The sequence below is a fragment of the Dipodomys merriami genome, unplaced genomic scaffold (assembly GCF_024711535.1).
Source record: "Dipodomys merriami isolate MVZ:Mamm:240054 unplaced genomic scaffold, mDipMer1.0.p SCAF_51, whole genome shotgun sequence".
NCBI classification, from domain to species: domain Eukaryota; kingdom Metazoa; phylum Chordata; class Mammalia; order Rodentia; family Heteromyidae; genus Dipodomys; species Dipodomys merriami.
The window spans coordinates 4,341,120-4,368,719 of NW_027206080.1; the positions used below are offsets into that span (position 1 = coordinate 4,341,120).

The 27,600-nt window shown below is 53.8% G+C and overlaps 1 protein-coding gene across 1 annotated transcript in view; it reads left to right on the forward strand.

Moving 5' to 3' along the window:
- The window catches only part of Pgbd5 (piggyBac transposable element derived 5), a 47,407-nt gene extending 20,112 nt beyond the window's left edge, over positions 1 to 27,295 (forward strand). The window contains exons 2-7 of the mRNA XM_069998168.1: positions 14,428 to 14,855; positions 19,437 to 19,571; positions 21,212 to 21,392; positions 22,901 to 23,098; positions 23,896 to 24,001; positions 25,241 to 27,295. Coding sequence (XP_069854269.1) covers positions 14,428 to 14,855; positions 19,437 to 19,571; positions 21,212 to 21,392; positions 22,901 to 23,098; positions 23,896 to 24,001; positions 25,241 to 25,436 — 1,244 coding nt within the window. The 3' untranslated portion in view covers positions 25,437 to 27,295. The remainder of the gene's footprint in view (positions 1 to 14,427; positions 14,856 to 19,436; positions 19,572 to 21,211; positions 21,393 to 22,900; positions 23,099 to 23,895; positions 24,002 to 25,240) is intronic.
- The last annotated feature ends 305 nt before the right edge of the window (positions 27,296 to 27,600 follow it).

A 27,600-nucleotide genomic window follows, 5' to 3' on the forward strand; every position in this document is an offset into this window, starting at 1 on the left:
CCAACAGTCCTGACAAGCAGCAAATCCTGCTGAGAGCCCACCCTGGCCAAGTTAGGGGCCTATGTCCCCCCCTCCCCCTCCTCCGCTAGCCAGCCATGAGGGCCTCCTTAAGACTTCCTTCTCCCAGGCAGCCCATTTTATCTTTATTCTAGTTCTTCTCTGACCCACACTGATTCCCGCATAAGGAATTGTACCAGGGTCAGGAAAGAAAGGTGCCATCAGGAAAACCACATGTCCAGTTGGCTCTGAAACAGTGTAGTCAGGCCTTAGAGAGCAGGGTGGTCCACCCGCCCCACCTCTGCTCGCCGCTTAGAAAGCTGAAAGCTTTCTGTAAAAGGCCTCTATGTTGCTGCCACTGATCTGCTAGACTGCGGGTTTATTAAAAAATAAAAAGCACTTTTAGCCCATGCTCTAAAAACTCCAGTGTCTGAAAATAGAAGGTGATGGGAACTTGCCTTCCCTAGTGGGCTGGGGCCTCCTGCCGGCCCTGAGTGCAGGAGTGTGTCTTCTGTTAGAGTTGCTGGGTCAGAACCTTGAGCCTAGCCTTGTTTTTTCCCTCCCTCCCTTCCTTCTTTCCTTCTTTCCTTCCTCCCTTCCTCCTTTCTTTCCTCCCTCCCTCCCTCCCTCCCTCCCTCACTTCCTCCCTCACTCCCTCCTTCCCTCCCTCCTTCCCTCCCTCCCTCACTTCCTCCCTCCCTCCCTCCCTCTCCCCTCCTCTCTTTGTCTCTCTCTGTCTCTGTCTCTGTCTCTGTCTCTCTCTTTCTAAAAATCTCACTTTAAGGAGAAAAGGCTCAGGAGGGAGGTGAATGCATTCCTGCAGCTCTCTCTTCTTAAAATCTCTCCCTGCTATGGAACATGGTCCCATGTTGGGCACAGGGCTGTGTTTGAAACTGGGATGATATTTGTAAAATCTAAAAAGATAATATCTAAATATGTAGAGATTTCTTAAGAAGGAAAATGCTAGTCATCTCCTAGGAAAAACTAAGGAGGAACTGGAGAAGTTATGTAACTAAAGGTCAGTAAGTAAGTGAGTTGTGGCAGCCATGCTGGTGATGGAGTTAGCTGGCTAACACCTGGTTGATGATGAAGCTGTTTCTCTGTACTGGCTACGATTATGAGAGGGAGACTGTAAGATAGGTGCTGATGGTGCCCTGGCCTTGCTCATCCTGCTGCTGTTCCTAGGATTCTCGGTCTCCAACCTTGTCCCCAGATCTTGTGCATTGGGAAAGAAGGGGAAAGCCTTCTCAAGATTCATTTCCATTTTTCCTAGCACCAAAAGCTGAGGGGTCGTCTCTTTAAACTATTGCTTAAAATTCTTCCTTGAAAAAACAAGGCAGTGTCTTGCCAGCCCCCACCACCATAGGAAAAAGTCTTTGTAATTACTAAGCATCTGCCTCTCAGCTCAAGGCTTGAGGCCCCATAGCCAGAAGCACTGTGAATCAGCAAACAAGAAGGCAGAATCCTCAAACACCCAAAATGTGAGCCTGAAATTTCACCCCAAGGCTGGGCATGAGTGTGTACTAAGAGAAAAATATCTCTTTGTTCAGGTTCAGCTGCCTGGAAAAGAATAGGCAGCTGTTTCAGCTATCACCTTAGCGGAAAGCAGAGCCTTAGTGATTGAAAGTGTGTTTACATACAGCCAGTCCTTCAGCCAGGGACTGGCTGTGGCTGGAGGGGGAGGTGAGCTGCGGCATCTGGACACCAGCAGCCGCAGGTCAGCACAACCTTTCTGCAGACAGCTTTTTAGAGCAAAGGGTAAGCACTAGGAGGAGGCTGGGAGCTGGGAAGGAGCTGATGATGCTTCACCAGGCTTTGGATTTAGAGTTATGATATCCATTTCAGGAACAGCCAGATCTTGTGGGAGAGGCAGGAGCCCTGGGGTCCTCCTCTGCCCCTAATACCTGTCTGACCTTGGACCAGAGTTGCTCTAAGCTTCTGTTTCTCTATCTGTAAGATGTGGGCCATCCTACACCTGCCATACTTATGAGGATGCGGATGGGCACTGGTGGTGATGTCTGGTGCAGGGGCAACTTCAGCAGATCGAATCTGTTAGCAAAAGGATAACATGCCAGAAGGTTAGCCCTGTGTTGCCAGGGTTGGATCTGAGCCTGGTGCCTGTGTCCTTATTACAGCATAGTCTCGGGGCACTGTGCTGTGCACAGCACAGTCTCGGGGTACCATGCTGTGCCATGTGGCTAAGTCCACAGCCTCCAAAACCTCTGCCTTCGTCTTCCACCCAGACCCATGATCCAGAATGTGACTGCACATCCTCTTCTCACAACTCTAGTGTCTGGTTTTTCTTAACACAATATTCACTGATTTTATTAAACAGGTGAAGTACATGATTAATAGTTCCCTAGTTCTCTTGATTGCCTCCCTTTCAGCAAATATTCCTGGCAAAGAAGCCAAGTGCCAGTGGCTTATGCCTATTATCCTATCTACTCAGGAGGCTGAGATCCAGAGGATCATGGTTTGAAGCCAAACTGGACAGAAAAGTCCATCAGACTCCATATCCAATCTACCACCACCAATGGCCCCCCAAACAATAGCAAGAACTACAGAATAGCAAAAAAAGCAGGAGTATAGAGGCATGGCTCAAGTGGTAGAGTGCCAGCCATGCAAGTAAGCTGACCAATTTCAAAGTCTTGAGTTCAAATCTTGAGTTTAAATAGTATACCCAAAGAGTGCCTCCTTGTCACCCCTCTGAGGAGGGCTGGGCAGCTGATACCTTCCCGCCCCCTCCAGGCAGGCAGCTCTGCCCTCAGTCCAGGGTTCCCTACTTGCTTTCCAATCTTCCTCTTGTTTCTGGATCCCTTCAGCTGCTCTTCCCTTGCTCCTGCCTTTGCTCTGGAGGTTATAGTTCCCACCGCACAGCCCTGCTCTGGGCAGAGCTGTGCACAGGCTGTGGTGGAGCTTTGACTTGGAGTCTACGGACAGAGGCTGCAGGTGTGCCGTGGTCTGGGGACACCGTCCATCTTCTTCTCTGGTCCTGTGTGTCTGCTCACAGCGCAGGGCTATCTTAGTCCCTGAAGTGCCCATGTGGCTTGAAGGGTGTGCAGGTCCCTCTTCTGCAGGTGCATGGCGAGACCCCAAGGGCAAGGGCTTCGCCTACTTGCACCTGGAGAGTAGGTTGAGGATGTTGGTGCTGGGAAGCTTCAGAGCAGGCTGTCACCCTGAGGTGACACCATGGGCATCGGCATTGGCCGGAGCCTTGCACTGTTAGGTGGAATGCCCTGAATCTGCCAGTGACACAGATTTGGCATCTGAATTAGGAGCTGGAAGCAGGGTTAATTTATCAGTGTAATTGGGTAAAGGGAAATAGCATGGGAATATTGTTGGTCTGTCCTGAGGCTCTGCCATCTACCCTGCCATTACAGAGGAAGGCCATTTGCCTTATTTTACCATGAGAGCATACAGACCCCTCCCCGCAGATGTCTCCTGACTGCCTGGGGCAGTTCCTTTAAAGGTTCTCATGAAGTGTGACACTCGCTGTGTATAGGGCTGCAATAGATTTATCCAGGCAGTGGATAAATGCAGTCAATAGTTTAATCTGCCCAGCTAAGGTAACAATGAAGACCTGAGGCTCAGGAGCCGGAATTCCTGGTTCAAATCCAGATGTTGGCAAGCCACTGGGTCCCTGGCTTCAGTTTGCTTTGTCTAGATGTCATGGTAGGGTGGAGTCAGGGCACACAGGGAAGCATGGTGAGGTAGATGATGTGATCTGTCTGTTGGCCCCCTGTGTTACATATAAACTGGTATGAGGGTGCAGAGGAAGGACTGCAGATGCGTCACTGGGAATGAGCATGTGGAAAATGGGAGGTAGCATGTAAGGACAGGGTGGCTCAAAGTGCTGGGGGCTGCAGGAACGCCCATGGTGGGTGTCTGAGGCTGCTCAGGACAGGTGCTTGCTTCCATGGAAGCTCATCATTGTGGGTCATGTCCAGCAGACAAGGGTCAGGTGCAGTTCAAACGGGAGCTGTAGAGACGGAACAGTCCCAGAAACCCCAGCCCCCTGCTTCAGCCTGCACCTGGGCATCTCTTACCTGGGTGCTCAGGTCCTATAGGTGACAGAGGAAAGCTAGCCTCGTATTCAAATGCAGGGGAGACGTGAATGCTGAGAAGCAGGGTGGCTGTTTTATCTCCTTTGTGCTCGGTGTCACCTTGGCAGCAAAACCTGCTTATAAAACAGCCACCTGATGGCCATCTAGGTGATGGCTGGCATGCTACCCTGTGCAGAAGCTTAAAATGATGAACAGAAGCTGGAGGCCCACAAGCAGTGTCCCTGAAATGTCCCCTGCCACTCTCGGCCTCAGGAGTGAAACAGGAGTGAAGGTGTGCTTGTTTTGCCTGGTCCAGCCCTTGTGTGTAGACATGCAGGAGTCACGGGAGGAGCTCAAAACCAGGAGGGCATGTCTTAGTTATCTGTGAATATCACACTTTGTGTCCTCAGAATAGACTTTAGCCCAACGTGTGTCCTTCACTAGCCTTGCTGGGCCCTGGGAAGGACACTGAATCCAGAGACACGTGCCAAGGTTGGCATGGAAGCAGAAGGCATCAACAACAATAGCTGGTGGTTATTACAAGTTCAGTGTGAACCAGATGCTGCCTCTGCTTTGTGCACAGTATTAGTTTGTTTTCATGGTTGTTCTTTAGAGGGGAACACTTGCTGCACATAGGCTTTGTGGGGTAGGTGCCTTAACCAGGGACTGGGAGTTGCACTAGTCTGACTGCAGACCCGAGCCCTCTTCGTACAAAGAAACCTCAGGGCTCCGAGGGACTCAGCCACATGACTGTGCCCAGTGCTTGGCAAGGCCAGAAGCTGGGTCCACCATGGGCAGGCTGTCCTGTGAGGCCCTGTAGCTCTAGGCTTCAGATCTCCTTAACGTGGCACTGGCTTTGTCCCCATTCAAGCTTGTGCCCCTGTGAAGTAATCATAATTGTCTGCTGTTGTAGGTCTCACCTGACTTTTTTGTGCTTCTGTAGATCTTTGAATCCTGGAGTCAGGGGTCATCATATGTGGTTGGTGTTGAACCAATACCCACTTATCTCAAAGACTTTGCTTTAGGGCTGTTGGAGCCTAAGGCCTTGTACCCATGCATAGATGATCTCTGTTGGGGGCGGGAGGAGGATTGTATGTGTCTGGGAGCTGTGTAGATCCAGGGTCAGGAACGGCCTCCAGAGGCTGGGTGCACCTGGGGTCAGGAACAGTCATTGGAGGTTATGTGCACCTGGAGTCAGGAATGGCCTCTGGAGGTTATGTGCACCTGGGGTCAGGAACAGCCTCTGGAGGCTGGGTGCACCTGGGGTCAGGAACAGTCATTGGAGGTTATGTGCACCTGGAGTCAGGAATGGCCTCTGGAGGTTATGTGCACCTGGGGTCAGGAACAGCCTCTGGAGGCTGTGTGCACCTGGGATCAGGAACGGTCATTGGAGGTTATATGCACTTGGGGTCAGGAACAGCCTCTGGATGTTATGTGCACCTGGGGTCAGGAACAGCTTCCGGAGGCTGTGTACAGTGGGGTCAGAAAGAGCCTTTCCTGTCCAAGAGAATTCATACATTCTGCATCAGACGACAGGCAGCCATACCCCTGAGGAGCACTCTGGCTCTAGAGGACCCTTGTGTGCTTGCTGGTCAAAATGGCAACTGCTGTTCATTGAGTACTTAGTCTGCTAGCACTGTGCTGTGGTCTGTACAAAGGCCACTGCAGGTTCTTTCTGCATCTTTGTGTCAGGAGTGGATATAGGCCCATGCCGACTAGAGAAGACAGTTGTATATTTAAAGATCCAGAAAGGGCCTGAAACGTTTACGACCAGTCTTTATTCTGTGGAGGGGGTAACAGTCTTTGTCCGGCATTGTGCTGCTCCTCAGCAGGTGAGACCGCACTTGAGCCTGTCTGCTCTGCCCATCTGCTGTCTGAGCATCCTCCTGCTGCCTTCTGTGACCTGCTCACAGCCACTTGGAAGATGAGCGTGAGGGGTCTTTCCGGTGTCCTCAACATGTCTCTGTGCCCCCACAGCCCCTCCCCTCCAACCCTTGCTTGCATTTTGCCAGCATCTGCTAACAGCTGTCTTTTCTTCCCAGAGTCTGATAAACAATACCCTTGGTTATAAAGAGGACTATTTATAACCAATGGAAGGCACACGCCATCACTGACTGCGTAGAAACATTTTGGGGATTTTTAATGTTTTCTCAGCCTCATTTGGAATGCATTCTTTAAGGTCTGTGCTACTTTCTGTCCCCAGAAGTTTTCTTTTCTTGTCTGACTTCTTATTCCTTCTTGGGAACCTAGATTGGAGAGGAAGAATTTGAAGACTAAAAGCCTTTGGACATCTCCAAAGAGATCTCTCTCCTAGGCAAAGGCAGCGAGCCACAGGGGCTGCAGGCTCTGTTAGAAGCCCAGGGCTGCCCCCACGCCCACTCTCCCCCCTGGGCCCTCATGGCTCTTGTGTGGGGAATAGCCATGGATGAAGAGGCAGGCAGCTGTAGTGCATGGACAGGTGCAGATAAACCTGCTCTGGTTTCATAAGTGAAGGCAGATTTTTACCTGGAAGTATGCACCTACCTCTTCCTTTATTTTTATTTTTTTTCAGTGGCTATTTTTTTTATTGTGAAAATACTGTACAGAGGGGTTACAATTACATGAGCAAGGTAATGAGTACATTTCTTTTTTTTAATTTAATTTAATTTTATTTGTGAACATACTGTAATGAGTACATTTCTTATCAAGCATTGTGGCCTCCTCCTTTGTTTCCCCTTACCATCCATGCCCTTCTATTCCCCCCTCCCGGGGGAAGGGGGGAGGGAGGGGACGTTCCTCCCGGACCCCAGCACCAAAGTTGTAAAGTTCATTTTCAACATAACGTCTTGCACATCTCATTGTTGCAATGGATCCACCTGTATCCATACCTATTTAAACAATTTGTTTTTTCCCTTCCCCTCCACAAATTATACCAACATCAAATACAGTGAAAACAGGGGTTATACCGTGGGGGAGGGATATACAAAGCAACAAAGATTTAATCTTATAAATGTGTTAGAAAAAATAGCAAGCAAGAAAAAAACATTTGAGTCCTTATCTTGGAGTTAATTTTGCCTAACATCAACTTATCTGACCATTTCTGCTTGTCTCAGACATATACTAGTCATTGCAAATAAAGGAAACCATGGGACCTATGTTTCTTTGGGCCTGGCTTACTTCACTTAATATAATTTTTTCCAAGTCTTTCCATTTCCTAACAAATGGGGCAATGCCATTCTTTTTGATGTAGGCATAGAATTCCATTGTGTATATATACCACATTTTCTTGATCCATTCATCTACTGAGGGGCATCTGGGTTGGTTCCATATCTTAGCTATGGTAAATACAGCTGCAATAAACATAGTTGTGCTGGTAGCTTTAGTATGGTCTTGTTTGTGATCATTTGCTACCTCTTCCTTTAAAACTCCACATGCAGGGCCTGGGAAGGTGGCTCAGTGGTAGAGCGCTTGCTTTGCTTGCCTGAGGCCCTGGGTTCGATTCCTCAGCACCATGTAAGCAAAAAGAAAAAAAGCCGGAAGTGGCGCTGTGGCTCAAGTGGTAGAGTGCTAGCCTTGAGCTGAAGAGCTGAGGGACAGTGCCCAGGCCCAAAGTTCCGGCCCCACGACCGGATCCAAAAAAACAAAATAAAATAAAACTCCACATGCAGGGCTAGGATGTAGCTCAGAGGGAGATTGTGTGCTCAGTGTGGGTGAGAGCCTGGAGTTCTGTCCCCAACACTGCATGGAAAACCCATTGCTACTCTTTTTTCTATGGACAAGGGCCACACATTTAACGATTCTCAGATATCCTGCTTTTAGGAATATAAAGGACAAGTTGGTGATTCCTAGTGACCCTGCCAGACTCCGGAGTGGCATCACTGATCCTTAGCCTTACCCTCTCTGGGTCTCTGCTTTCCCAGTAAGCTTGTGTCATATGTCATATTACATTGTAATCTCTCTAAAGGTGTTTTCATGAAAAATGTTTTAAAGTTTCCCCCCTTTTTTGTGGTACTGGGGTTTGGATTCAGGGCCTTGAAGTTGCTAGGCAGATGCTTTACCATTTGAGCTACACTCCTAGTACTTTTGCTTTAGTTTGAGTTTTAGATAGGAGCTCCTGATTTGCAGGCTGGCCCTGAGACCAAGATCTTCCTGTATCTTTCTCCTGTGTAGATTTTTCAATGGCAAGGTCTCTTTTACAAGGTAAGGCTTCCTTCTTGAGGGTCAGCCTTCCATCCTGAGGGTCAGTCCTCCTCCCTGAGGTCAGTCCTCCTTCTGAAGTCAGTCCTCCTCCCTGAGGTCAGTCCTCCTTCCTGAGGTCAGTCCTCCTTCCTGAGGATCAGTCCTCCTCCCTGAGGTTAGTCCTTCCTGAGGTCAGTCCTCCTTCCTGAGGATCAGCCCTCAATCCTAAGGGTCAGTCCTCCTACCTGAGGATCAGTCCTCCTACCTGAGGGTCAGTCCTCCTTCCCAAGGGTCTGCTCACCATCCCGAGGTCAGCCCACCATCCCGAGGGCCAGTCCTTCATCTGGAGGGTCAGTCCTTCATCCTGAGGGTCAGTCCTTCATCCTGAGGGTCAGCCCTCCATCCTAAGGGTCATTCCTCCTTCCTGAGGGTCAGTCCTCCTTCCTGAGGGTCAGTCCTCCTCCCTGAGGGTCAGTCCTCCTTCCCAAGGGTCAGACCACCATCCCGAGGGCCAGTCCTTCATCTGGAGGGTCAGTCTTTCATCCTGAGGGTCAGTCCTTCATCCTGAGGGTCAGTCCTCCTAACTGAGGGTCAGCCTTTCTTTCTGAGCCTTGGTCTTCCTTCCTGATGGTCAGTCCCACCTGAGGGTCAGCCCACCATTCCGAGGGTCAGTCCTCCTTCCTGAGGGTCAGTCCTCTTTCCTGATAGTCCCCCTTTCTGAGAGTCAGTCCTCCTTTCTGAGCCTCAGTCCTCTTCCTGAGGGTCAGCTGTCCTCCTTTATTGACAAGCCAATTGAATAAATTTATTAGGGGTACAACATTGTCTCTGGATTTCTAATCCAAGCTCATGGAAGCAGCAAAGGTTATTTAGACTTCAGGTTCCAGCTAGTTGTCCTTCCCCATGCTGGAGCTGACTCCCAGCTGGCTGGGTCTTGTGTGGAAGCCCACCCCAGCCAGCCCGCAGCAAGGACACTTTGTCCCACGACTACTTCATCTCTGGAAGAGCTCCATCCTGCAGGCTCATAATTTAAGGCTTAAAAAAAACATTGCCATGAGATGGGGCAATTAGAGTAGCTTTTGTGTTGTGAAGCTAAAATTGCAGTTTAAAATTTCACAGATGACTGAGTGTGTGTAGCCATCCAGAAGTCTCTGTGAGCTGGGGAGATGCCTATAAGTCTCCCTTTTGAAGCAAGTGGGGACTGTACCCCTGGTCGGGTGCAGGTGGCCAGCCCATCCAGGCTCAGAAGGAAAGAGTGGCTGTGATGGGTGGCACATGGGGCGTGCCATTCGGCCACCATGTTTGTTAAAGTATCCTGCTGGCTACGATATGGGACCCAAGCCCAGAGGGTATCTTTGTGAGATAAATATGAGCCAGGCTTTTCTGCCCCCAGTTCTGAATTCAGGGCAAAATCTTGTACTAAGAAAGACCATCTCCATTGGGGGCTAATTCTGGTTCTGCTGTCAACTACCTCAGGGATGTCCCTTAACCATCCATGACTCAGTTTGCTTCTTGGATAAATGGGTCTAGTTACATTATAGATCTTATAGGGTTGATATCCAGGAACAAGTGGACCGAGCATACACTTACATATAAAAACACGCTGAGTTCTCTGTGTATGTTAAGATAAATGAGACAAACACAACTCATTTATATTTGTTGCTAAGGTAGCAAAACGTTTCTCATGGCTATACTCAATGAAGCTTCATCCCAGAAGTGTGGCCTGAGAAAAAAGGAAGAATTAAGAAGGGTCAGGAGCTGCAGGTCAGAATGACCAGAGCCAGGGCACACCATGCTGCTCTCACAGGCAGTACCCAGTCCCTAGTGCTGGCCTTTGTTCTTCTGGTCCCCCTTTCCTGCAGCACCCATCGGTATCAGCCCCGCTCCTCATGAGAGAGAGAACACTAAGGCCTGGGTTTCATTATTCCTTTGCCCATGAGCAAGACATCCTGAGACTGCCTCCTCCACCTAGCTCCCTTTCTCTCATTTCCTCCTCTTGTTTTCCTCTCTAGCAGGGAGTCGGGGGGTGGGTTCAGGGAAGCAGAGGGAAATAATTACATCCTGGAGAAAGCATCTCAGGCCCCACTTCTTTCTGGAAGAGCTACTTTGTGATGGTGGGTGGGTTGTAGGGACTGTAGGCTCACCAGACCCTGTGCCTGCATCCTCTCTGTTCACCCAGCTGTGTGTGACCCTTGCCCTGTTACCCAGATGTTCGGGGTGAGCAAGATGGCCTGGTGGTGAGGGAAGAGGCTGGGCAGTGGCCAGCAGGCTAGGCTGCATAGCTGTCAGGAGATGGCAGGTGGATTGTACCAGGGTGCCCTGTTAGACCAGCTTGTGCAGGGGTGGGGGAACGGGATAGGATTAACAGAGGAGGCCCCACTGTCCAATAGTGCCCATGTGGGAGCGAGTTCCAGCACTGGCCACATTGCACACACTGAGCCCCAACTTCTGGGCCAGTCCATGCCCTGATGACCTGGGTGGTGAAGGGGCTTGCAGGGGCGAACTGTCTGGGGCAAACTGTCCTTCCTGTGCTTGTCTCACCGCACTTTCACATGGTTCTCCGTGACACCCTCTATATCACTGTCCCAGTAGCACCGTCAGCATGGAGTCTGGATGTTGCTGACGTTGCCCCTTTCTGATCAGGGGCCTGGCTTGGGGAAGGTCTGCCCTTGCATCTCCCAGGTCTGGCTTCATGTTGTGACATGGTCTTTACCTTTCTGAGTTGGGAGAAGCACAGATAGCATCAGGTGGACCACTGAACTGTGAGCCAAGATTAAACTGGGAGGGAAGTTACAGAACCCAGTGGCTCGGTGGCTGAAGTCCACGGAGGAGTGTGGACAGCTGTCAGTGGATGTGAGGCACTGGCCTTCTGGAGGGGAAAGGCTGTGAGAGCAGCTGCTTCATTTTGTGGAAGCTGAGGGTTGGCTACAGCCAGCACCAGGAAGGCCAGTCTTGGCCATGTTCTGCATTTTCCATTTATGGAATATAATTTCCAGCGTCTCAAAGGAGAGGAGATTCTTTGTGGTGATGCAGGATATTCCAGTAATTTTTATACTTATTTGGTTTAGCTTGGAGATAAACAAATCCATTATTTTAAGCCTTTAATTTAAAACATTAATTGGTCTTCATCAGTATCACAAACTGCTGATAGTTTCTACAAAAAATGCTAGTTCACCCAAAACACCATTCTTGCCCTGAACATTTGCTGGCCTTTCTGATGTGTGTGTGTGTGATGAGGGCAGCAGCTGGCCTCCATCCCAGGGCTGTGAAATCCATTCCAGGAGATCCAGAGCAGAGGCCAGGACCAGCCCTCTTCCATATGGAGGTCTGCGAGAAGCCTGTGAGTTCTGGCCTCATCGGTACATAGAGGTGGTCTCCTGCCAACACTGCAAGGCCAGCAGCTTGGCCCTCCGGGGGAAGGAGGGAGGGAAGGCCAGGAGTGGTCCTCTGTGATCTATCCTAGTAGGAAGGAGAGACCACTGCATGCTTTGCATAGATGTGTGTGGAGGGCTGCCTTGCTGATGGTATAAAACAGCTCTACCATACCCACGTCCACTGCTGACTCCTCACTGGACCCCTGGACACCTGCAGCCTCCAGTTCCCTCTCCTCCACTGCACGAGTCCCTGACACATGTTGTTCTTGCTGCCTGGGATACTCGCAGCTCTCCAATGGGCTGGTGACTGCTAACAGGTGGTCTTTGAAGCTCATCTTGTCTCACAGTTTCTCCAGGGAGCCTTCCAGATCCTCCTTCCCTTAAGGTCAGGATCTGCCGTCCCTCTTGTGGGCATGGCCTCCTTCAAGCCTTCTGCTTGCCCCTGAGGGAAGCACTGGTCCTGTTCTTTGTTTCTGGGACCAGCATGGCCCTCCCGTGTCTATTGGTCGAGTGGCTCCCTGACTGTCCACTGGGTTTTGTTGCTTTTCTGACCAGGTCTCTGCCACCGACTACAGGGGGGCTCTGTGTCTGCTTCCAGAATTGGGGACGAAGGAAGGGAAGGCTGGTGGAAGCCAGGCCCTGTGAGCCACAGCCGAGTACAGTGAGTGCAGCACTGCCTAGTGGCCAGTTGGGACGCTGATGCCTGCAAGGCCCACTGTGTGGACGTGGCTGCAGATGCTACCTACCACCCTAGGACCACATCATTAAGTGGCCTGTGGTGTTGGAAGCTGGGGGCAAGAGCTGAGTACCACCCCCACTCCCAACACAGTATTTCCTTTGCAGAGGCTGCTCTGAATTACTGTGTTTCCTGTGCCAGCAGTTATGGTGAGCTCAGAGCCAGCCAGCTGCGTCCTCTTCATGAAGCCATTGTCCAGGCCCCACTGGCTCTGGGGCCAGATGTACCTAACTTTAGGAAGAGAAAGCTCCATTCCCCGTGGTCACTGTGGTCCAGCCATTCAACACTGCTTTCTCTTCAATGCCGTCGTGTAGTTCATGGCTTCTCCCACAGGCCCCCCCGACCCAGGGCCACATCTCAAGGCTAGCGATGCCCTGCACCAGGTCTGCCAGCCACCTTTCTAGTGTGACTGGTGGCAGTGACTGTGGTGGCTGCCTCACTGTCCCAACAGGGAGAGGCCGTGGAACCCTTCAGCCAGTGTCAGCACCGCTGCAGAGGCTTTCACGCCTCCCCTTCCCTCCACGGGCACTGTCTGGGCATAGTGTCACATTGTTGACTTTAGTGTGCATTTTCTTTTTCCATGTATGTTTCCCCTGCCCATCCCACAGAGAAGAGCAAGCTAGGAGAGATTAAGAAATTCACTGCCAGGTGCCGGTGGCTCATGCTTGTCATCCTAGCTAGGAGCTGAGATCTGAGGATCACAGTTCGAAGCCAGCCCAGGCAGGAAAGTCCGTGAGACTTTTACCTACAATAAACCACCAGAAAACTGGAAGTAGCACTGTGGCTCAAGTGGTAGAGTGCTAGCCTTGAGCTGAGGAGTTCAGGGACAGTGCCCAGGGCGAGTTCAAGCCTCACAACCAATTAAAAAGAGAGAGAAATTTACCATGGCACAGTAAACTGGATTTGGGGGTCATTTCACTAAATCTCCTGCCTCTAAAATGCAGGCTGTTATCTGTCTTCATTTTTCTGTAAAAACTCCAAATAGATTCCAAATCAGTAAGTGAAGTTCTAAAGAACACACAGATTTTATTAAAAGTTGCAGTGCAGCCTTAAAAGAAGCAGAACTTGACCCTTGCTAGTCTATATACGGTGAGCCTACCATGAATAGAATTGTAAGCCTGGCTCTTCATGTATCTAAGAGGGATGGAGTGTGGCTCACATGGTAGTGAGGTCTTGGCTTTAACCCCAGAATTGCAAGGCAAACAGCATAAGTGGTGATCCCCGGCCTAGGGTTTTTCAGCTTTTTGGTGGTTCCATAAGTTGTGTATTTCGGTGGAAACCTTGCCTTGGGTCTTGAGTTGGATCTAGTCCCTGGCCAGCGATGCGTGACAGGCCTTCCCTGGGCTGGTGGCAGCAGGCACCAGCTAGCCCTGACACCCTGTGGTGCCATGGGAACCAACTCACTGGTGTCCTTCCATGTTGGGGTACTTGCAGCGCTCCCACATCCCTGTCGAGCCTGTGTGCCTGCCTGTGCGCAAAGGGGCCACATTCGACAGTAGTGAGACTTGCATACTGGTGATGTGATCTCAGTGCTCCTACAGGTGAACTTTCAAGTCAATTATATAATTCCAGTACTGGAACACATAATGAAAATGAAAGTGGGAATCCCCCAGGGTGTGTGTGTGGGGGGGGACTGTGTAGCTTTATGTCCAACTTTCTCTTGAGATCCTTGTTTCTGAGGTGAACCAGGTTTTGACAGAACTTGCATTCTGCCGGGGTTCTGAGAAGGCCCCTTGAGCTTCCTGTGTGGTGTGTGCACTGTGAGGGGTGGGCCTGTGCAGGGTGCTGTGGCTGGGCCTGGGAAGTAGGAGGGAGGACTCAGTAGATGAGAGACCTGGGTGGCAGGAGGGCAGACTGTGGAGGACAGAGAGGTGTGGGGAGAGCAAGGAGATAGAGTAGGCGTCCAGGGAGACGGGGGCTGCAGAGCAGAGGGCCACAGGGTGGGATGGCAGGGACTGGAGGATGGGAGGGTCTGTCCAGGCTTCTCCTGGAAGACGTCTGGAGCCACCTCCTCAGGAAGCTGGAGGGGAAGGGTGGCTGGGTCGGGCTGCCAGGGGCACCAGCGCCTGCGTGGGGTGGGCGTGGTGACTGCAGGAGTGAGTGCTTTGTCTGTGGGTTTCAGGTCCAACCCGAAAGATGCCCCCTGGTGCCAGTGCCGTGGACTTCTTTCAGCTCTTTGTCCCAGACAACACGCTCAAGAGCATGGTGGTGCAGACCAACATGTACGCCAGGAAGTTCCAGGAGCGCTTTGGCAGCGACAGCGCCTGGGTCGAGGTGACACTGGCGGAAATGAAGGCCTTCCTGGGCTACGTGATCTCCACCAGCGTCTCGCACTGCGAGTCTGTCCTCAGCATCTGGAGCAGCGGCTTCTACAGCAACCGCAGCCTGGCGCTTGTCATGAGCCAGGCCCGCTTTGAGAAGATCCTCAAGTACTTCCACGTGGTGGCCTTCCGCTCCAGCCAGACCACGCCTGGGCTCTACAAGGTGCAGCCCTTCCTTGACTCCCTCCAGAACAGCTTCGACGCTGCCTTCAGGCCATCCCAAACCCAGGTGAGGCCCGCCCGGAGCAGGGGCATGGCCAGGTGCCCTGCCCCCGGCCCTGCCCTGGCTAGGAGAAGGGGCAGGACTTCGTCTGCCCCTGCTCTTCCTTTGCCTTGTTACTGTTGTCTCTTTGGAGGAGAGGGTAGGAATTGAGGTGGTGACCCACAGACCAGTCAGAACTCGGCCCTTGCGGGGTGCTCCAGCCTCTCTTCATCCTTCTGACCCTCCAGTTGTCCTTCCTCTTCTAGTGAAGCTTTTGTTCAGGCCAATGTAATCATCTCATCCTAACCTCTGAGTCTGAGCTCATCTGGTGGTAGCAAGAGGGCTGGGGCCTTCTGTGGGGCAAAGCAGTGAGCTGGACCTGCAGTACTTCTCTGGTCCTGGCCGCTCAGAGCCCAGACAGAAAGTTAGCCAGACCTCATCTCAACGATCTGGCTGAGCATGGTGGTAGTGTTTGTACTCTGTAATCCCAGCTGTGTAGGAGGCATCATGGTACAAGGCCAGTCCTGTACATAAAACACAAGACCCTACCTCAAAAAGGGCAGGGGCATGACTCAAGTGGTAGAGCACACAGGCTGTGAGTTCAAACACCAGTACCACTCCCCACTCCCCAAAATTACTCTGTTGATGTTGCAGACTGAAGAGGTGTGGGGATTTCTCTAGCCCATCTGGGAAATGCTTGGCCCATCTGAGCCGGATTCCCTTGGCTTGTTCCACAGGCAGTTATTTATTTATTTTTGTTGGTCGTGGGGTTTGAACTATGGGCTTGGGCGCTGTCCTTCTGCTCTTCAGCTCAAGGTGAGCGCTCTACCGCTCGAGCCACAGCGTCACTTCCAGTTTTCTAGTGGTTGATTGGAGATAAGAGTCTCATACTTTCCTGCCCGGGCTGGTTTTGAACTGTGATCCTCAGATCTCAGCCTCCTGAGTAGCTAGGATTACAGGCGTGAACCACTGGTGCCCAGCTTAAGCAGTTATTTTTATATTGATGGATCACTGTGATTTTGAGTTAGGTGCACAGCTGGGTGCCGCAGGGCTTTTGAAGGGATGAGGGCTTCTGCTGCACATGGGCCCTGGGTGCCAAGTTCTCCCTGTTGCGCATAGCAGGCCGATGCTGGATGTGCAGGTGTTGCGGCCCACTTTCTGGCTTTTCCCTCCTCTCTCCTCTGAGAAGACTTGTCCATTCTCCAGGGCCCAGTGCTCTCACATGCTGGCTTTCCCACTTTCCCTCAAGACAGAATACAGACCTTCCTTCTGATAGACTCTGGGGCCAAGTGCCAGCCTGGCACAGGAATGAATCAGATCAGAGACATGCTGACTGGATGCCAGGAAATTAGCCATCCTTGGGGACTGTCCTCGGCGCTGGGTGACTGGGCACCTCAAGCCCAGGCCTCTCTTAGGAATCCAGCTGCCAGTGGGGGGGGGGAGGGAGAGGAGTCAAGGGGTGGACGGTGGAGTGGACAGCAGACACATGGCAGCCCAAGGATGGGGCTGCTGGAAGCCCTCCAGTGTCCAGTCCAGTCACCTGTGGTGCACTGACTGCATCCTGCACTTATGCAGACCTGGCTGCCTGGGAGCTGGACACAGGGTCATGCTGTGCCTCGCTGCAGTACCCCCGGGGACCTGCAGTTGGGGGTCCGCCCCTGTCAGCCCTGGTGTGGGTGTCTGAGGTAACAGAGTCCTTCCTGAGCCTGAGCTGCAGATCGAGTGGGTTTTCCTTGGTCACAGGGCCCCAGTGAGTCATGCAGGCCCAGGGACAGGGTGAGCATTTTGCCCTTGTACCTCTTACTGCTTCTTTGATGGGGCTCGGGCAGGATCTCAGGTCAGGCTCACTCCTTCCCCTTCTCCTTTTGCTCTTCTTGGCTTTACATAGTCTTTATTTTCTTCAGCACTTTTCCCTTAATTAATCTGATGTTTTGGCATTGGTTGGGATCCAGGTGGAGAACAAGCAAAATGTATGGGAAGAGTTGGTGGCCCAGGGTGCTGACAGGACTGAGAGGATGGGGCAGCATAGGGCATGAAGGGCTAAGGCCTTGAGAGGTCTCAGAGCCCGAGATTGTCTTGTGGCCACCTGTGCTGGAGTCCGGCTGCAGGAGCCTGGTGATGTCTTGTATAGAGGTCAGCTCTGGGACCCAGCCAGCGATTAGGAGCATCAGCAGTCTCGGAGGTCCATGGAGGGTGGGTGTGGAGATCTGTGGAGCACAGTTAGGTGTATCGCGACTACCTCACACTCCTGGGCTTTCAGAAGGCTCTGTGCTCCTTCCTGCCTAGCCGACAGTGCTCCTGCTCTCCTTGCTGAGCCTGCAGCAGCACCCCAGGGTGTGGTGCTTGGCTCTTCCTGCCCTTTGTGAGATCCATGGAGCAGCCCCCTTCCCTCAGCCTTGTAAGATGTTGGGTCCTGGGAGAGGCTCTGTGCTCACTCTCGTGCACGTGCTCCCAGCTCTTGGATCCTTCCCCAGGCTTCCACATGCGGCCGCCTCAGTGTCAGCAAGGGTGGTGCTTTGAGGCTTTCAGAGCCCTCAGAGGACCCCAGAATCTATTCACAACAGAGCAGCAGTGTGTGCAAGCATGTCCGTGTGTGACTGTCACATGCAAGTGCAAAATGGAAGACATGGTGTTTCCTCTAAACTACAGTGAGAGAAATGTCCCCAACATCCCCAGAATGAGCTTGTCATAAGACACAGTGTGTGCAGTGGGTGTCTGCTACCCTGCGCTGTGCGGCTCATCAGGCCCAGCCTCAGTGCTGACTGGAGAGGGGAGGATGGCAGAGGCTCAGCAGGCCCAGCCTCAGTATTGACCGGAGAGGGCAGGGTGGCAAGGCTCTCCAGGCCAAGCCTTAGTGCTGACCGGAGAGGGTAGGATGGCAGAGGCTCAGAGCTTGTCGTTGGCCCTGCTGTGCCGTGATGCCGGTTTGTGTATTTGTCAGAATGAGGTCGAGGCGGCTCACTTTCCAGGTGGCTGAGGCACGGGGCGTGTGCAGGCCTGGCAGGGGCTGGCAGGCACTGAAGGCTCCTCTGTGCCCTCCTCCCTGTCTCTCTGCTCCTCACTGTATGTAGACTTTTCATTTGGATCAAAATGAAGCTTGGAATGTTCTGGACCCACAGTATGAGATGTGAGCTTGAGGGCCGGTCTGGCCTCCTTAGTGTCTTGTCCTCGTGACCGGAGTCAGGAACTTCCAGCAGTAAAAGCCCAATGTGTTGAGTGTGTAACCCAGACCCACCCAGTTCAGGCTTGGGTTCGAGGACCAAGGTTTGAAGCCAGCCTGGGTAGAAAATTATGCAAGATTGTTATCTCGAATTAACCAACAAAGAAGTTGAATGGGGAGGAGGGGGGGGGGGGGAGAGAGAGAGAGACAGACAGACAGACAGAGACAGAGAGAGAGCATGCAAGCGGGGCATACGTGCCACGTGTTTTATACTGTCCCCAGATGGTTGGTTTGCTCAGATGTTCCTGGCAGGTGACCAGGTAGACTTCCTGTGGTCTCTGGGCTTGTCAGTTCTGCCACTGCAGCCTCAGGGCAGTCTTAGAAAGTATGTAAGCTGGTCAACACAGCCATGTCCTAATAAAACCTTATTTATACAAGGAGGCAGTGGGCTAGGCCATGCTGCGGTTCCTGACTCCTGACAAAGAGTGTGTGCAGAGTTCTTGAAATCAGATTATTGCCTACAACTTTTATTTAACTACAGACATACACAGTAAATTCATAGTTAATCTTGAAATAGGACCGAAGAGAGAAGTATCACCATCCTAAAACATAGCTGGGAGCCTCCCCGAACATTCAGCTTGAAGAAACAGCGTCCAGTGCTTCCTGGAGCTGTTTTATCGTCCCATTTCTTTTCACACTGCCATCTTGTAATAGAAATGTGTTATCCAGAAGCTGATGCAGACAGAGTACCTTTAAAGTTGCCTTGGGGACCTCTGTCAGGAAGAACAGTGCCTGGGGCACAGCCAGCGGCTCTGTTGCGTCTGGCAGCACGGCCTGGGCCATCAGCGCCCTGTTCAGAGAGGAACTTCAGCCTGGGAAGAGGAGCGTGGCCGCAGGGAGCTGTCTGAGGACCCACAAGAGGTTGGGTGCTCATTAAGGAGCAGGCACTCAGCACACATGGGGCGATGGTTCTTCTTCAGCACCACAGGAACGAGGGAAGCCCAGAGAAAGAAAGTATGGTGTTTGCTTTGTTTCCTGCAGGTTTAAGTTCATTATAGAATTTGACTCAGGACTCGAGTGTTCCTTGAAAGGCTGCGGGTGCCCTCTGCTGGACACTTTTAGCCAGAGGCTGAGGATACAGTCTCCATCCCCCTGGCTGGAGACCCTGGGCACAGAGATGGGACTGGATGCCAGCAACAGTGACAGCAGTGGTGATCTGAGTCGCCCACTGTCTGTGCGGAGGCTCTGCCCACTCTGGCTGACTCCTGGATGCTGGCTGATGGTGCCTCCATGTTGTGTAGACAGCAGAGAAGGATGGGAAGTTGGCCAAGGCCATAGAGCTGACTGGAGGCAGATGGCAGCTGAGCTTACCCTGCTGTCCTGGGAGACCCCTGCTTCTCCCTTCCCAGGAGGTGCCACATGAATCCCTGCTTCTCCCTTCCTGGCAGGTGCTACATGAACCCCTAATTGATGAGGACCCTGTGTTCATCGCAACGTGCACCGAGCGAGAGCTACGAAAGAGGAAAAAGCGGAAATTCAGCCTGTGGGTCCGGCAGTGCTCTGCCACGGGCTTCATCATCCAGGTGAGCTGGGTGTGCAGGGCTTTAGGGGGCACTGGCTGGGCCTGGCCTGTTCCTCTGCTCTCTTCCTGTCCACTGACACCCTCTGGGTGGACAGGAGCCACAGAAACGCAGGTGTCCCCAGACAGTGGCCTTCCCCATGCGTATGCCTCCCCACAGCTGCACAGGGCCCTGGGCTGGGTGCCTGGCACCAGCCCAGAAGGCTGCCTGGCCCGCTGGGCTTCTACCCACCGTCTTGTACCAACCAGTTCCTTCTTCACAGCCACCAGCAGCGAGCTGAGAAATCAAGTCACCATGGTGGACAGTGGCAGCGGTGCGGGTGTGTGTTGCAGCTCCTACAGATGAGAACACGCATGTGGTGTGATTCTTCGGGACCCCCTTTGGGGCAAGGGTGCCTTTGGCACCCAGCAGCTGAGGGTGGCTACATATTGCACTAGGGCTGACCCCGGCGGCTGAGTGAGGGGCAGTGGCTGTTGTAGGCATTCCTGGTAGCCAATGTCAGGGTTCTGGCCCTGATGTCAGCCAGTAGTCCCTGTGGAGGAAACTTGCCTAGCGTGGTGTTTCCCCGAGTTAGATTCTTTGGCTGGAACTTTGAGGCCATGCTTTTATGTGCCTTAAGTGTAGACCCTCTGGGGTTTACCATAAAAACCAGTTGCTTTTTGTCATGAGTGACCGAGTTTGGTGGTCTTTGCCTTGTCCTGGTGCTGCTTTCTGGTTACAGCCTTGCTCTGGCTTCCTGGTAGAACCGGGGTGGCAGGCTCAGCAGCTCTGTGGTGTGGCCGTTGATGTCCAGACCTTCCCACAGCCCACCACTGTAAGGACAGGGCAGCTGTATTTGTCAAGTGATGCCACAGTCATCTGGTGGGACAGGTTCTAGGTTGATGGTTGTTGCATGTTCTCAACGGGGCACAGCGTGGTGTTTCTCCCAGGAGCACGTTGGTGGCCCAGCATACTTAGTTCTGTGTAGACATAGGGCCATTGCTGTCCTACAGGGTCATCCTGGTCTGCAGTTAGGGCGGGCACAGGGAGCTAAAGGCACTGGTGAGCAGCCCCTGCAGAGGCTGTGGACCATTCCAGAGCGGCTGCTCTAGGATACTAGTCAGTGCCACTGGGAGTTTCTTCCTGGATGTCCATAGGTAGGGCTGGGCTGGGTGTTCAGAAAGTCTCTTTCCTGGTCTGTTCCTTTGGTGGCAGTCATGGAGGCAGCAGAATGGCAGTCAGGGATTGTACAGCCTGCTCCCCGGGTGGATGCAGAGAACAAACAAAACAGTCATGTGGGGGCATGCATGGGTGTACCCCAACCTGTAAGGGGGCTTGGTGTCTGTCCATGGTAAAGGTAGGCCTGCCTCTGGCTGAGGACCAGGATTGGGGAGGTGTCGATCCCCACATACTGGCCTGTTACCTGTCACTGCTTTTCCTTCTGTGCCTTGATTTTTTTCCCAAAAGGATGCATCTGGGCCGAGCCCTCGGCTGCTTGGCCTGGGTTGGGGGGGGGGTTGGGGACTATAGGGGGCTGCGGGGTCTGGGGAGACTGGCGTGCCTTCCCAGGCTTCAGACCAGGATGGAAGCACACGCACCCTGTAGCTTGGACTCCAGCGTGTTGCTGCTGCAAGTGCCCTGACCTTGGTATGTTTCTCTCTAAGATTTATGTTCACCTGAAGGAAGGAGGGGGTCCAGACGGCCTGGACACACTGAAGAACAAGCCCCAGCTCCATGGCATGGTGGCCAGGAGTCTGTGCCGGAACGCGGCCGGCAAGAACTACATCATCTTCACAGGGCCCAGCATCACCAGCCTCACACTGTTTGAAGAGTTTGAGAAGCAAGGTTTGCTGAATGGCTGTGGAGTGACAGGGAGTAGGGGAGGAGGCGGCGTGGACAGCACAGGCTCCACTGGGTAGTGATGATGGAAAGCACAGGTTGGTCCTGGGCACTACTGGCACAGAGCTCTGACCATATTCCAGTCCTCCCCCACCCCGCCCCGTGTTCCCTGGTCTCAGGCTGAGACTGGGTGGGGCCCCAGGCTTCACCCTAATGAGGACCTTGCAGGTACCTGAACCGTCTCCCTCTCCCATGAGCTACCTTGGCTGGAGGGGAACGTGTGTGCTCAGAATAACCCAGTGACCTCAGAATGGCCTTGGGTCCCCAAGGGCCTGGTGCTTTCTGTATCTGCAGAGACTGAGCCTGGCCCAGTGGAGACAGCCTGGGCAGGCTGTGGCTCCCTTGGCTTCTCCCTGAGCTGAGGAGTACCCTGTCCTCTGGGAGCCCAGCCAGGGCCTGTGCTATCCAGCCATCACCCTTAATTGTGTGCGTTTTGCTTATTTGGGGAGCGAGTGTCTGGCTGTAGCACAGGCTCTCGGCAGGCCTTCTGGGGCTGGGCTGGGCCGGGCCGGGCGGTGCAGGCTGTGCCCTTCTGGCCTGGCCCTCTCCCTGCCCATTCTCGTGTGTGTGACTCACCAGCCATCAGTGCTCGGTACTTGGGAGGGAGGTTGTGAGAAACGTTCTACTGTGTAGGAAGCAGCTCTTCGGATGAGCCGTGGAGTGTGTGGGTGCCCTGTCCGTGTCCTGTGCTTGTCTGTGATGGGTCCCCGGGGCCTCTCTTTCCGCTGTACCAGGAGTCAGTAGAGCCTTCCAGGCTGAGTGTGTATTGCCGTGGAGTCGCTGCCTGGTGGACGGAGGCTCCGGAGCAGAGGACCAGGGTGCCCGAACATGGCCTGAGCCCTCAAGAGCTGGGGTGCTGCACTAGGCTTCTGAAAGGAGCACATAGGACTCTAGGAGGAAGGGATGAGGGGTGTGAAATGACTTCACTGTCTGCTTTCAGAAGCGTCTCACCTCCCTCAGCTCCTCGCATGGAGTGCTGTGTGTCCTCTGCCATGACCAGGAGCATTGGTTTTTACTGTGTCATGGAGTGTCGTGTGTCTTTTGCCATAACCAGGGGCATTGGTTTTTACTGTGCCACAGAGTACTGTGTGTCCTCTGCCATGACCGGGGGCGTTGGTTTCTGCTGTGCCCTGCTGAGGGACTACCAGGACTGGGCCCATTGCGTCTTGGCCTCCTGCTGGCCTGGGGGCTTGACCAGCCTTGTAGCTTTTTCCTTAGTGTCCATGCATTGCCCTGATGATGCAGCGATTCCGGAAGCAGAGGGCTGCTAGACGCACTGCTGCTACAATGGCCTGTGGCCTCTGCCATGACCACCGTGTGTGTTACACATGCCTAGGACGTAGTGGTAGATGGTGGGGATTTGTAGCTGCTGCCAGCCAGGAGTCTGGAGGCCTCCCCCATCAGGCTCCAGGGCCTCACTGTAAGAGGCTTACATGACTGCTTCCCAATGCCAGGCATCTACTGCTGCGGCCTGCTCAGCTCCAGGAAGAGTGACTGCACTGGCCTCCCCCCGTCCATGCTGACTAACCCTGCCACCCCGCTAGCTCGGGGCCAGCACCAGATCAAGACCAAGGGGAACATGTCTCTCATCTGCTGGTACAACAAGGGCCACTTCCGCTTCCTGACCAACGCTTACTCCCCGGTGCAGCAGGGTGAGTACCCTGAGTCCTGAACAGTGAGCACTGAATGCAGAGCCCTGAACTGTGAGCCCTGGGGACGGAGCCTCTCTGCTGCACCGATGTGCTTGTGGGAGATCTGCAGTCACCGGGGCAGGCAGACGTGCACGTGGTGCCTCGAGATTGACCAGTGGTAGCTACCACGTTTCACAGGTCTGGGTGTTCCCTCATGTCCATGGCAGTGTTTTGGGGAACAATGGTGCTCCCCAACTTTGTTGCTCAGGCAGCCTCTGTACCCTTGTACCCCATCACCTTCCCCAGTAGTGCAGGTTCTAGTCCAGGCAAAGCTCTTGGGGGACCTGCAAGGCAGGTTCTGGTTTTTGTTCACTTGAATATTTGATAGTCCTTAAAATAATGCACAAGCCGTGGCCCTGACACGTGTGGGCACCTCAGGAAGGCTCTTGGGACACCTCAGGAAGGCTCTTGGGGCACATATGGCTTCCTGACACTGTGGCTGCTGGGGACAACGTCCTTCTCCATCCCCCCAGTCTACAGAGGCTAGGGCAGCGTGTGTGGTCACCTGGCAGTGGCTGCAGTAGGGGTAGGGGGGTAATCAGCTCCCAGGCTCTGCTGGTGCAGTTTATGAGTTGTGTTCTGCGCTGCTGTGTTAGGTGAATTCAGTAAACTAGTGTGTGGAGATAGCAGTTGAAGTACACCGTGACCCAGCCCAGACCCCCAACCCTCCACTCTGTCCCAGTCCCCCATCCCCATCCCGTCCCGGGAAGCCCAGCGGTGTTGTCTGTGGTACTGATCCAGCTCCCGTCTCCCCACAGGGGTCATCGTCAAGAGGCGGAGTGGAGAGATCCCCTGCCCGCTGGCCGTGGAGGCCTTTGCCGCCCACCTCAGCTACATCTGCAGATACGATGACAAGTACAGCAGGTGAGTGTGGGACTGTCCGTAGGGCACAGCAGGCACTGTACTCAGGCAGACACTGCTCCACAGGCCTCGGTGGGTGCTGCCCACAGTATAGGTGCTGGTCTACACGGAGGCACAGTGGGCGCTGTCCGCAGAGTGAGTGTTAGGCCACGGTGCAGACATTACCCACAGGCAGTATGGTGGGCATTGGTCCATGGTGGCACGGCAGTGGGCGTATGCTGGACATCACCATTTGGATCCCCAGACTGAGATCTGAAGGGTGAAGGTGTATGTGATGGCTCCATGCCCTTGGCTGCCACGCCTCTGTCTGCCAAGATGCCCACCCTCCAGTCCACAGTCATGAGTGTCTCGGTACACGGATCAGCCCTCACCTGTGTCCCTTATTCCTCTGTCACCCAGTGTCCACCCAAGGCCCAGGGCCTTTGCCTTCAGACTCAGTGCCTAAGACCTCCATGGGCATGCATTGGGGCACCGTATGTAGAGGGCACATGTGGTACAGCCGGCATGGCACAGCTGTGGATGTGTGTCCTGCTTCTGTCATACCCAGTGTCACAGTGGCCACCTGAGGCCTCCACCCCTGGGCTGGCCTTCCACCAGCATAGGCGGGGCTGGCTTGACAGCTGGGCTGCCAGCTTGTTGAGCAGAGCCAGGGTGCCTAGGTGCAGTTGGCACACTTTGGCCTCTCGAGTACCCGTCATGAGGCTCTGGGGACAGTAGTGGGGCAGCTCTGCTCCGTGTTCACTGATGTCCTGAGCATACTGGGCACTAGTGCCTCATGGGTGGTGCTTTCAGAGACAGAGACAGGGTTGTGCAGCGTCCTCAGGCCACTGCAGGCTTGGCAGTCTCCCTCAGGGCAGTACCGTCCATCCACCATCCAGAGGGCGCAGAAGTAGAAGGAAGGCTGCAGAGAAGGGGCGCCCACAGGCACAGGGCTGGGGCAGCATGCGCCGTGGGCAGTGTGTGCCATGGGTGTGGAGAAGGGCTGCGGAAAGCAGGGGCTCAGGCTAGTAGTCTCTGCAGGATCTGGGCTGGAGGCCCATGTTGGGGACTCCTGCTATCCTAGTCCCTTGAAGGTACTTCTCCTTTGGTCACCCAGCTGGCACCCACCTTCCCCGAGCCCTCCCTACAGGAAAGTTTGCAGGCTCACAAGCCAGGCCCTGCCCCAACCCCGAGCCCACCCTCTGGGACAGTCTGCAGGCCGAAGGCTGGCCGGGCCACATCAGCTGCCCCCTCTGCCCACAGGTACTTCATCTCCCACAAGCCGAACAAGACTTGGCAACAGGTGTTCTGGTTTGCCATCAGCATCGCCGTCAACAATGCCTACATTCTGTATAAGATGTCGGACGCCTACCACGTGAAGCGGTACAGCCGGGCGCAGTTTGGCGAGAGACTGGTCAGGGAGCTGCTGGGCCTGGAGGATGCCTCCCCCAGCCACTGAGGCCATGCGGCTGCCCGGGCGTGGCAGGAAGAGAAGGGAGCCTGCCCAGTGCCCGCCCTTGAGGCCTGTGTGTGGTCAGCGTTGTTCAGATGTCACGTCCTCTGAGGGCCTTCGAGCCGCATGTGTAAGCTCTGCAGACCTGGGACTTGTGTCTGCAGCACGGTGCGCACTCCGTGTTGGTAACAGGTCTGTGGCCCGGGCTCCAAGCGGAGGCCGAGTGCACTGAGAAGCACTTCTGTGCAGATACTGATGCAGTCAGGGTCGTGCCTGCAAGACTGCACAGGGTGACGGTTTGGTAACCACACTTCCCTGGGCCAGCACTTTAGCTGTTCTGGAAGCAGAAGCAGCCGGTGCCGATGCCTGGGACGTGGGCAAGCCGCCCGCACTGACCACTGGTTCTTCTCATTTCCTCCCTCAGGGCTGGCAGGCGGGCAGAGGGGACCTGCTTGGAGGGCAGCAAAGGTGATGCTATTTTTTATTTTTAAATATATCTTCAGGTTATTTTCTTACTGTTGCTTAAGGTCTACTGTCAAGGGGAGGTACCCCCTACTCTTCATCCCTCGCCTCTCAGCCCTTGCATGATCACAGTTCCGTGTCTGGCCTGTGGCGGGGTGGGAAGGGCCCCTGGCTTCTTGAGTGAATGTGCACAGCGCCGAGGCCTGGGAGCTGCAGAACTCCCTGTTGTGAGAAATGTGTTGCGTAGCTGAAACAAAACCCTCTGCTGAGGACCGTTTGCCAGTTGTCTTTTCTCAAAAGTGAAGTGACCCTACGATGACCCTGTGGCCCCTCAGAAAGGTGTGGGTGGCCGTGGGAGGCGCTGGCCTGTGGCTCAGTGACCGCCTGGGTCGGCCAGGGCTGTCCTCGCTGACAAGCAGCCGTAACTTGAGGTAACTCCAGTGCAGCCACGCAGCCACCTCGTTTCTTCAGACGCAGAATCTGTTCGACTCAGGCTGACATTCCTCCCTCACCCCCCACTCCCTCAGTGTTGCTGGCCGCATGCCCCGGCTTCCTGTCATCCCTGCCCCCACTTCCGTGTAATCCTTCCCCGAACTCTGTGTCATCCCCTCCCCGACTCCATGTCATCCCTTCCCCGACTCCGTGTCATCCCCTCCCTGACTCCGTGTCATCCCTGACTCCGTGTCATTCCCTCCCTGGCTCCAGTCATCCCCTCCCCAACTCCGTGTCATCCCCACCCCAACTCCTTATCATCCCTGACTCCGTGTCATCCCCTCCCCGACTCCGTGTCATCCCTGACTCCGTGTCATCCCCTCCCTGACTCCTTGTCATCCCTGACTCCGTGTCATCCCCTCCCCGACTCCGTGTCATCCCTGACTCCGTGTCATCCCCTTCCCGACTCCATGTCATCCCCTTCCTGACTCCGTGTCATCCCCTCCCCGACTCTGTCATCCCCTCCCTGACTCCGTGTCATCCCTGACTCCATGTCATCCCCTTCCCGACTCCGTGTCATCCCCTCCCTGACTCTGTGTCATCCCCTCCCTGACTTTGTGTCATCCCCTCCCTGCCTCCATGTCATCCCCGCCCCAACTCAGTGTCGACCCTGCCCTCCGTGTCAACCCCACCCCGGTTCACCACAAGGGACTGGCCTGTGGTGGGAGCCCAGCCACAGGCCACAGGCCAAAGCTTAGGTTGTGATTCAGACACCTTTGCTGTGCCCCTTAATCGGATTGAAAGCACTTTTACCACGTGAAGAAATATATTTTTAATTTGTGATGCTTTTCTACAGGGTCCACTATTTCTGAGTTAATGTGTTTCCAACACTTAGGGAGACTAATGAAGGCTGATGAGTTTTCTTTTCTGTCCAAACAAGTAAAATAAAAATAAGTCTATTTAGATGTTGATTCTTTGTTCATATGTGGGTCTGTTTCAAACCTCCGAGACAACTATTCTGAGACTTGATTTCCAATGGTGTGATCCGAATTCTGAAGTGCTGAGTGCTTGATAAAGGCAGCTCATATCCAACCTTCCTGTGCAGGAAGCGGAAGCCAGGCTCCCAGTGGCTCCCATGAGGAGGGTGTGTTGGGGCCCCCTGTGCGCAGTGGCCTCTGGCTTCCACCTGCCCTCTGTGTCTGCATTCCTCCCTTCGCCCGGTGTGTGTCCCACTCTGCCCAGGCTCTGGCCCCACACAGTGCTTGCTGCTCCCTTC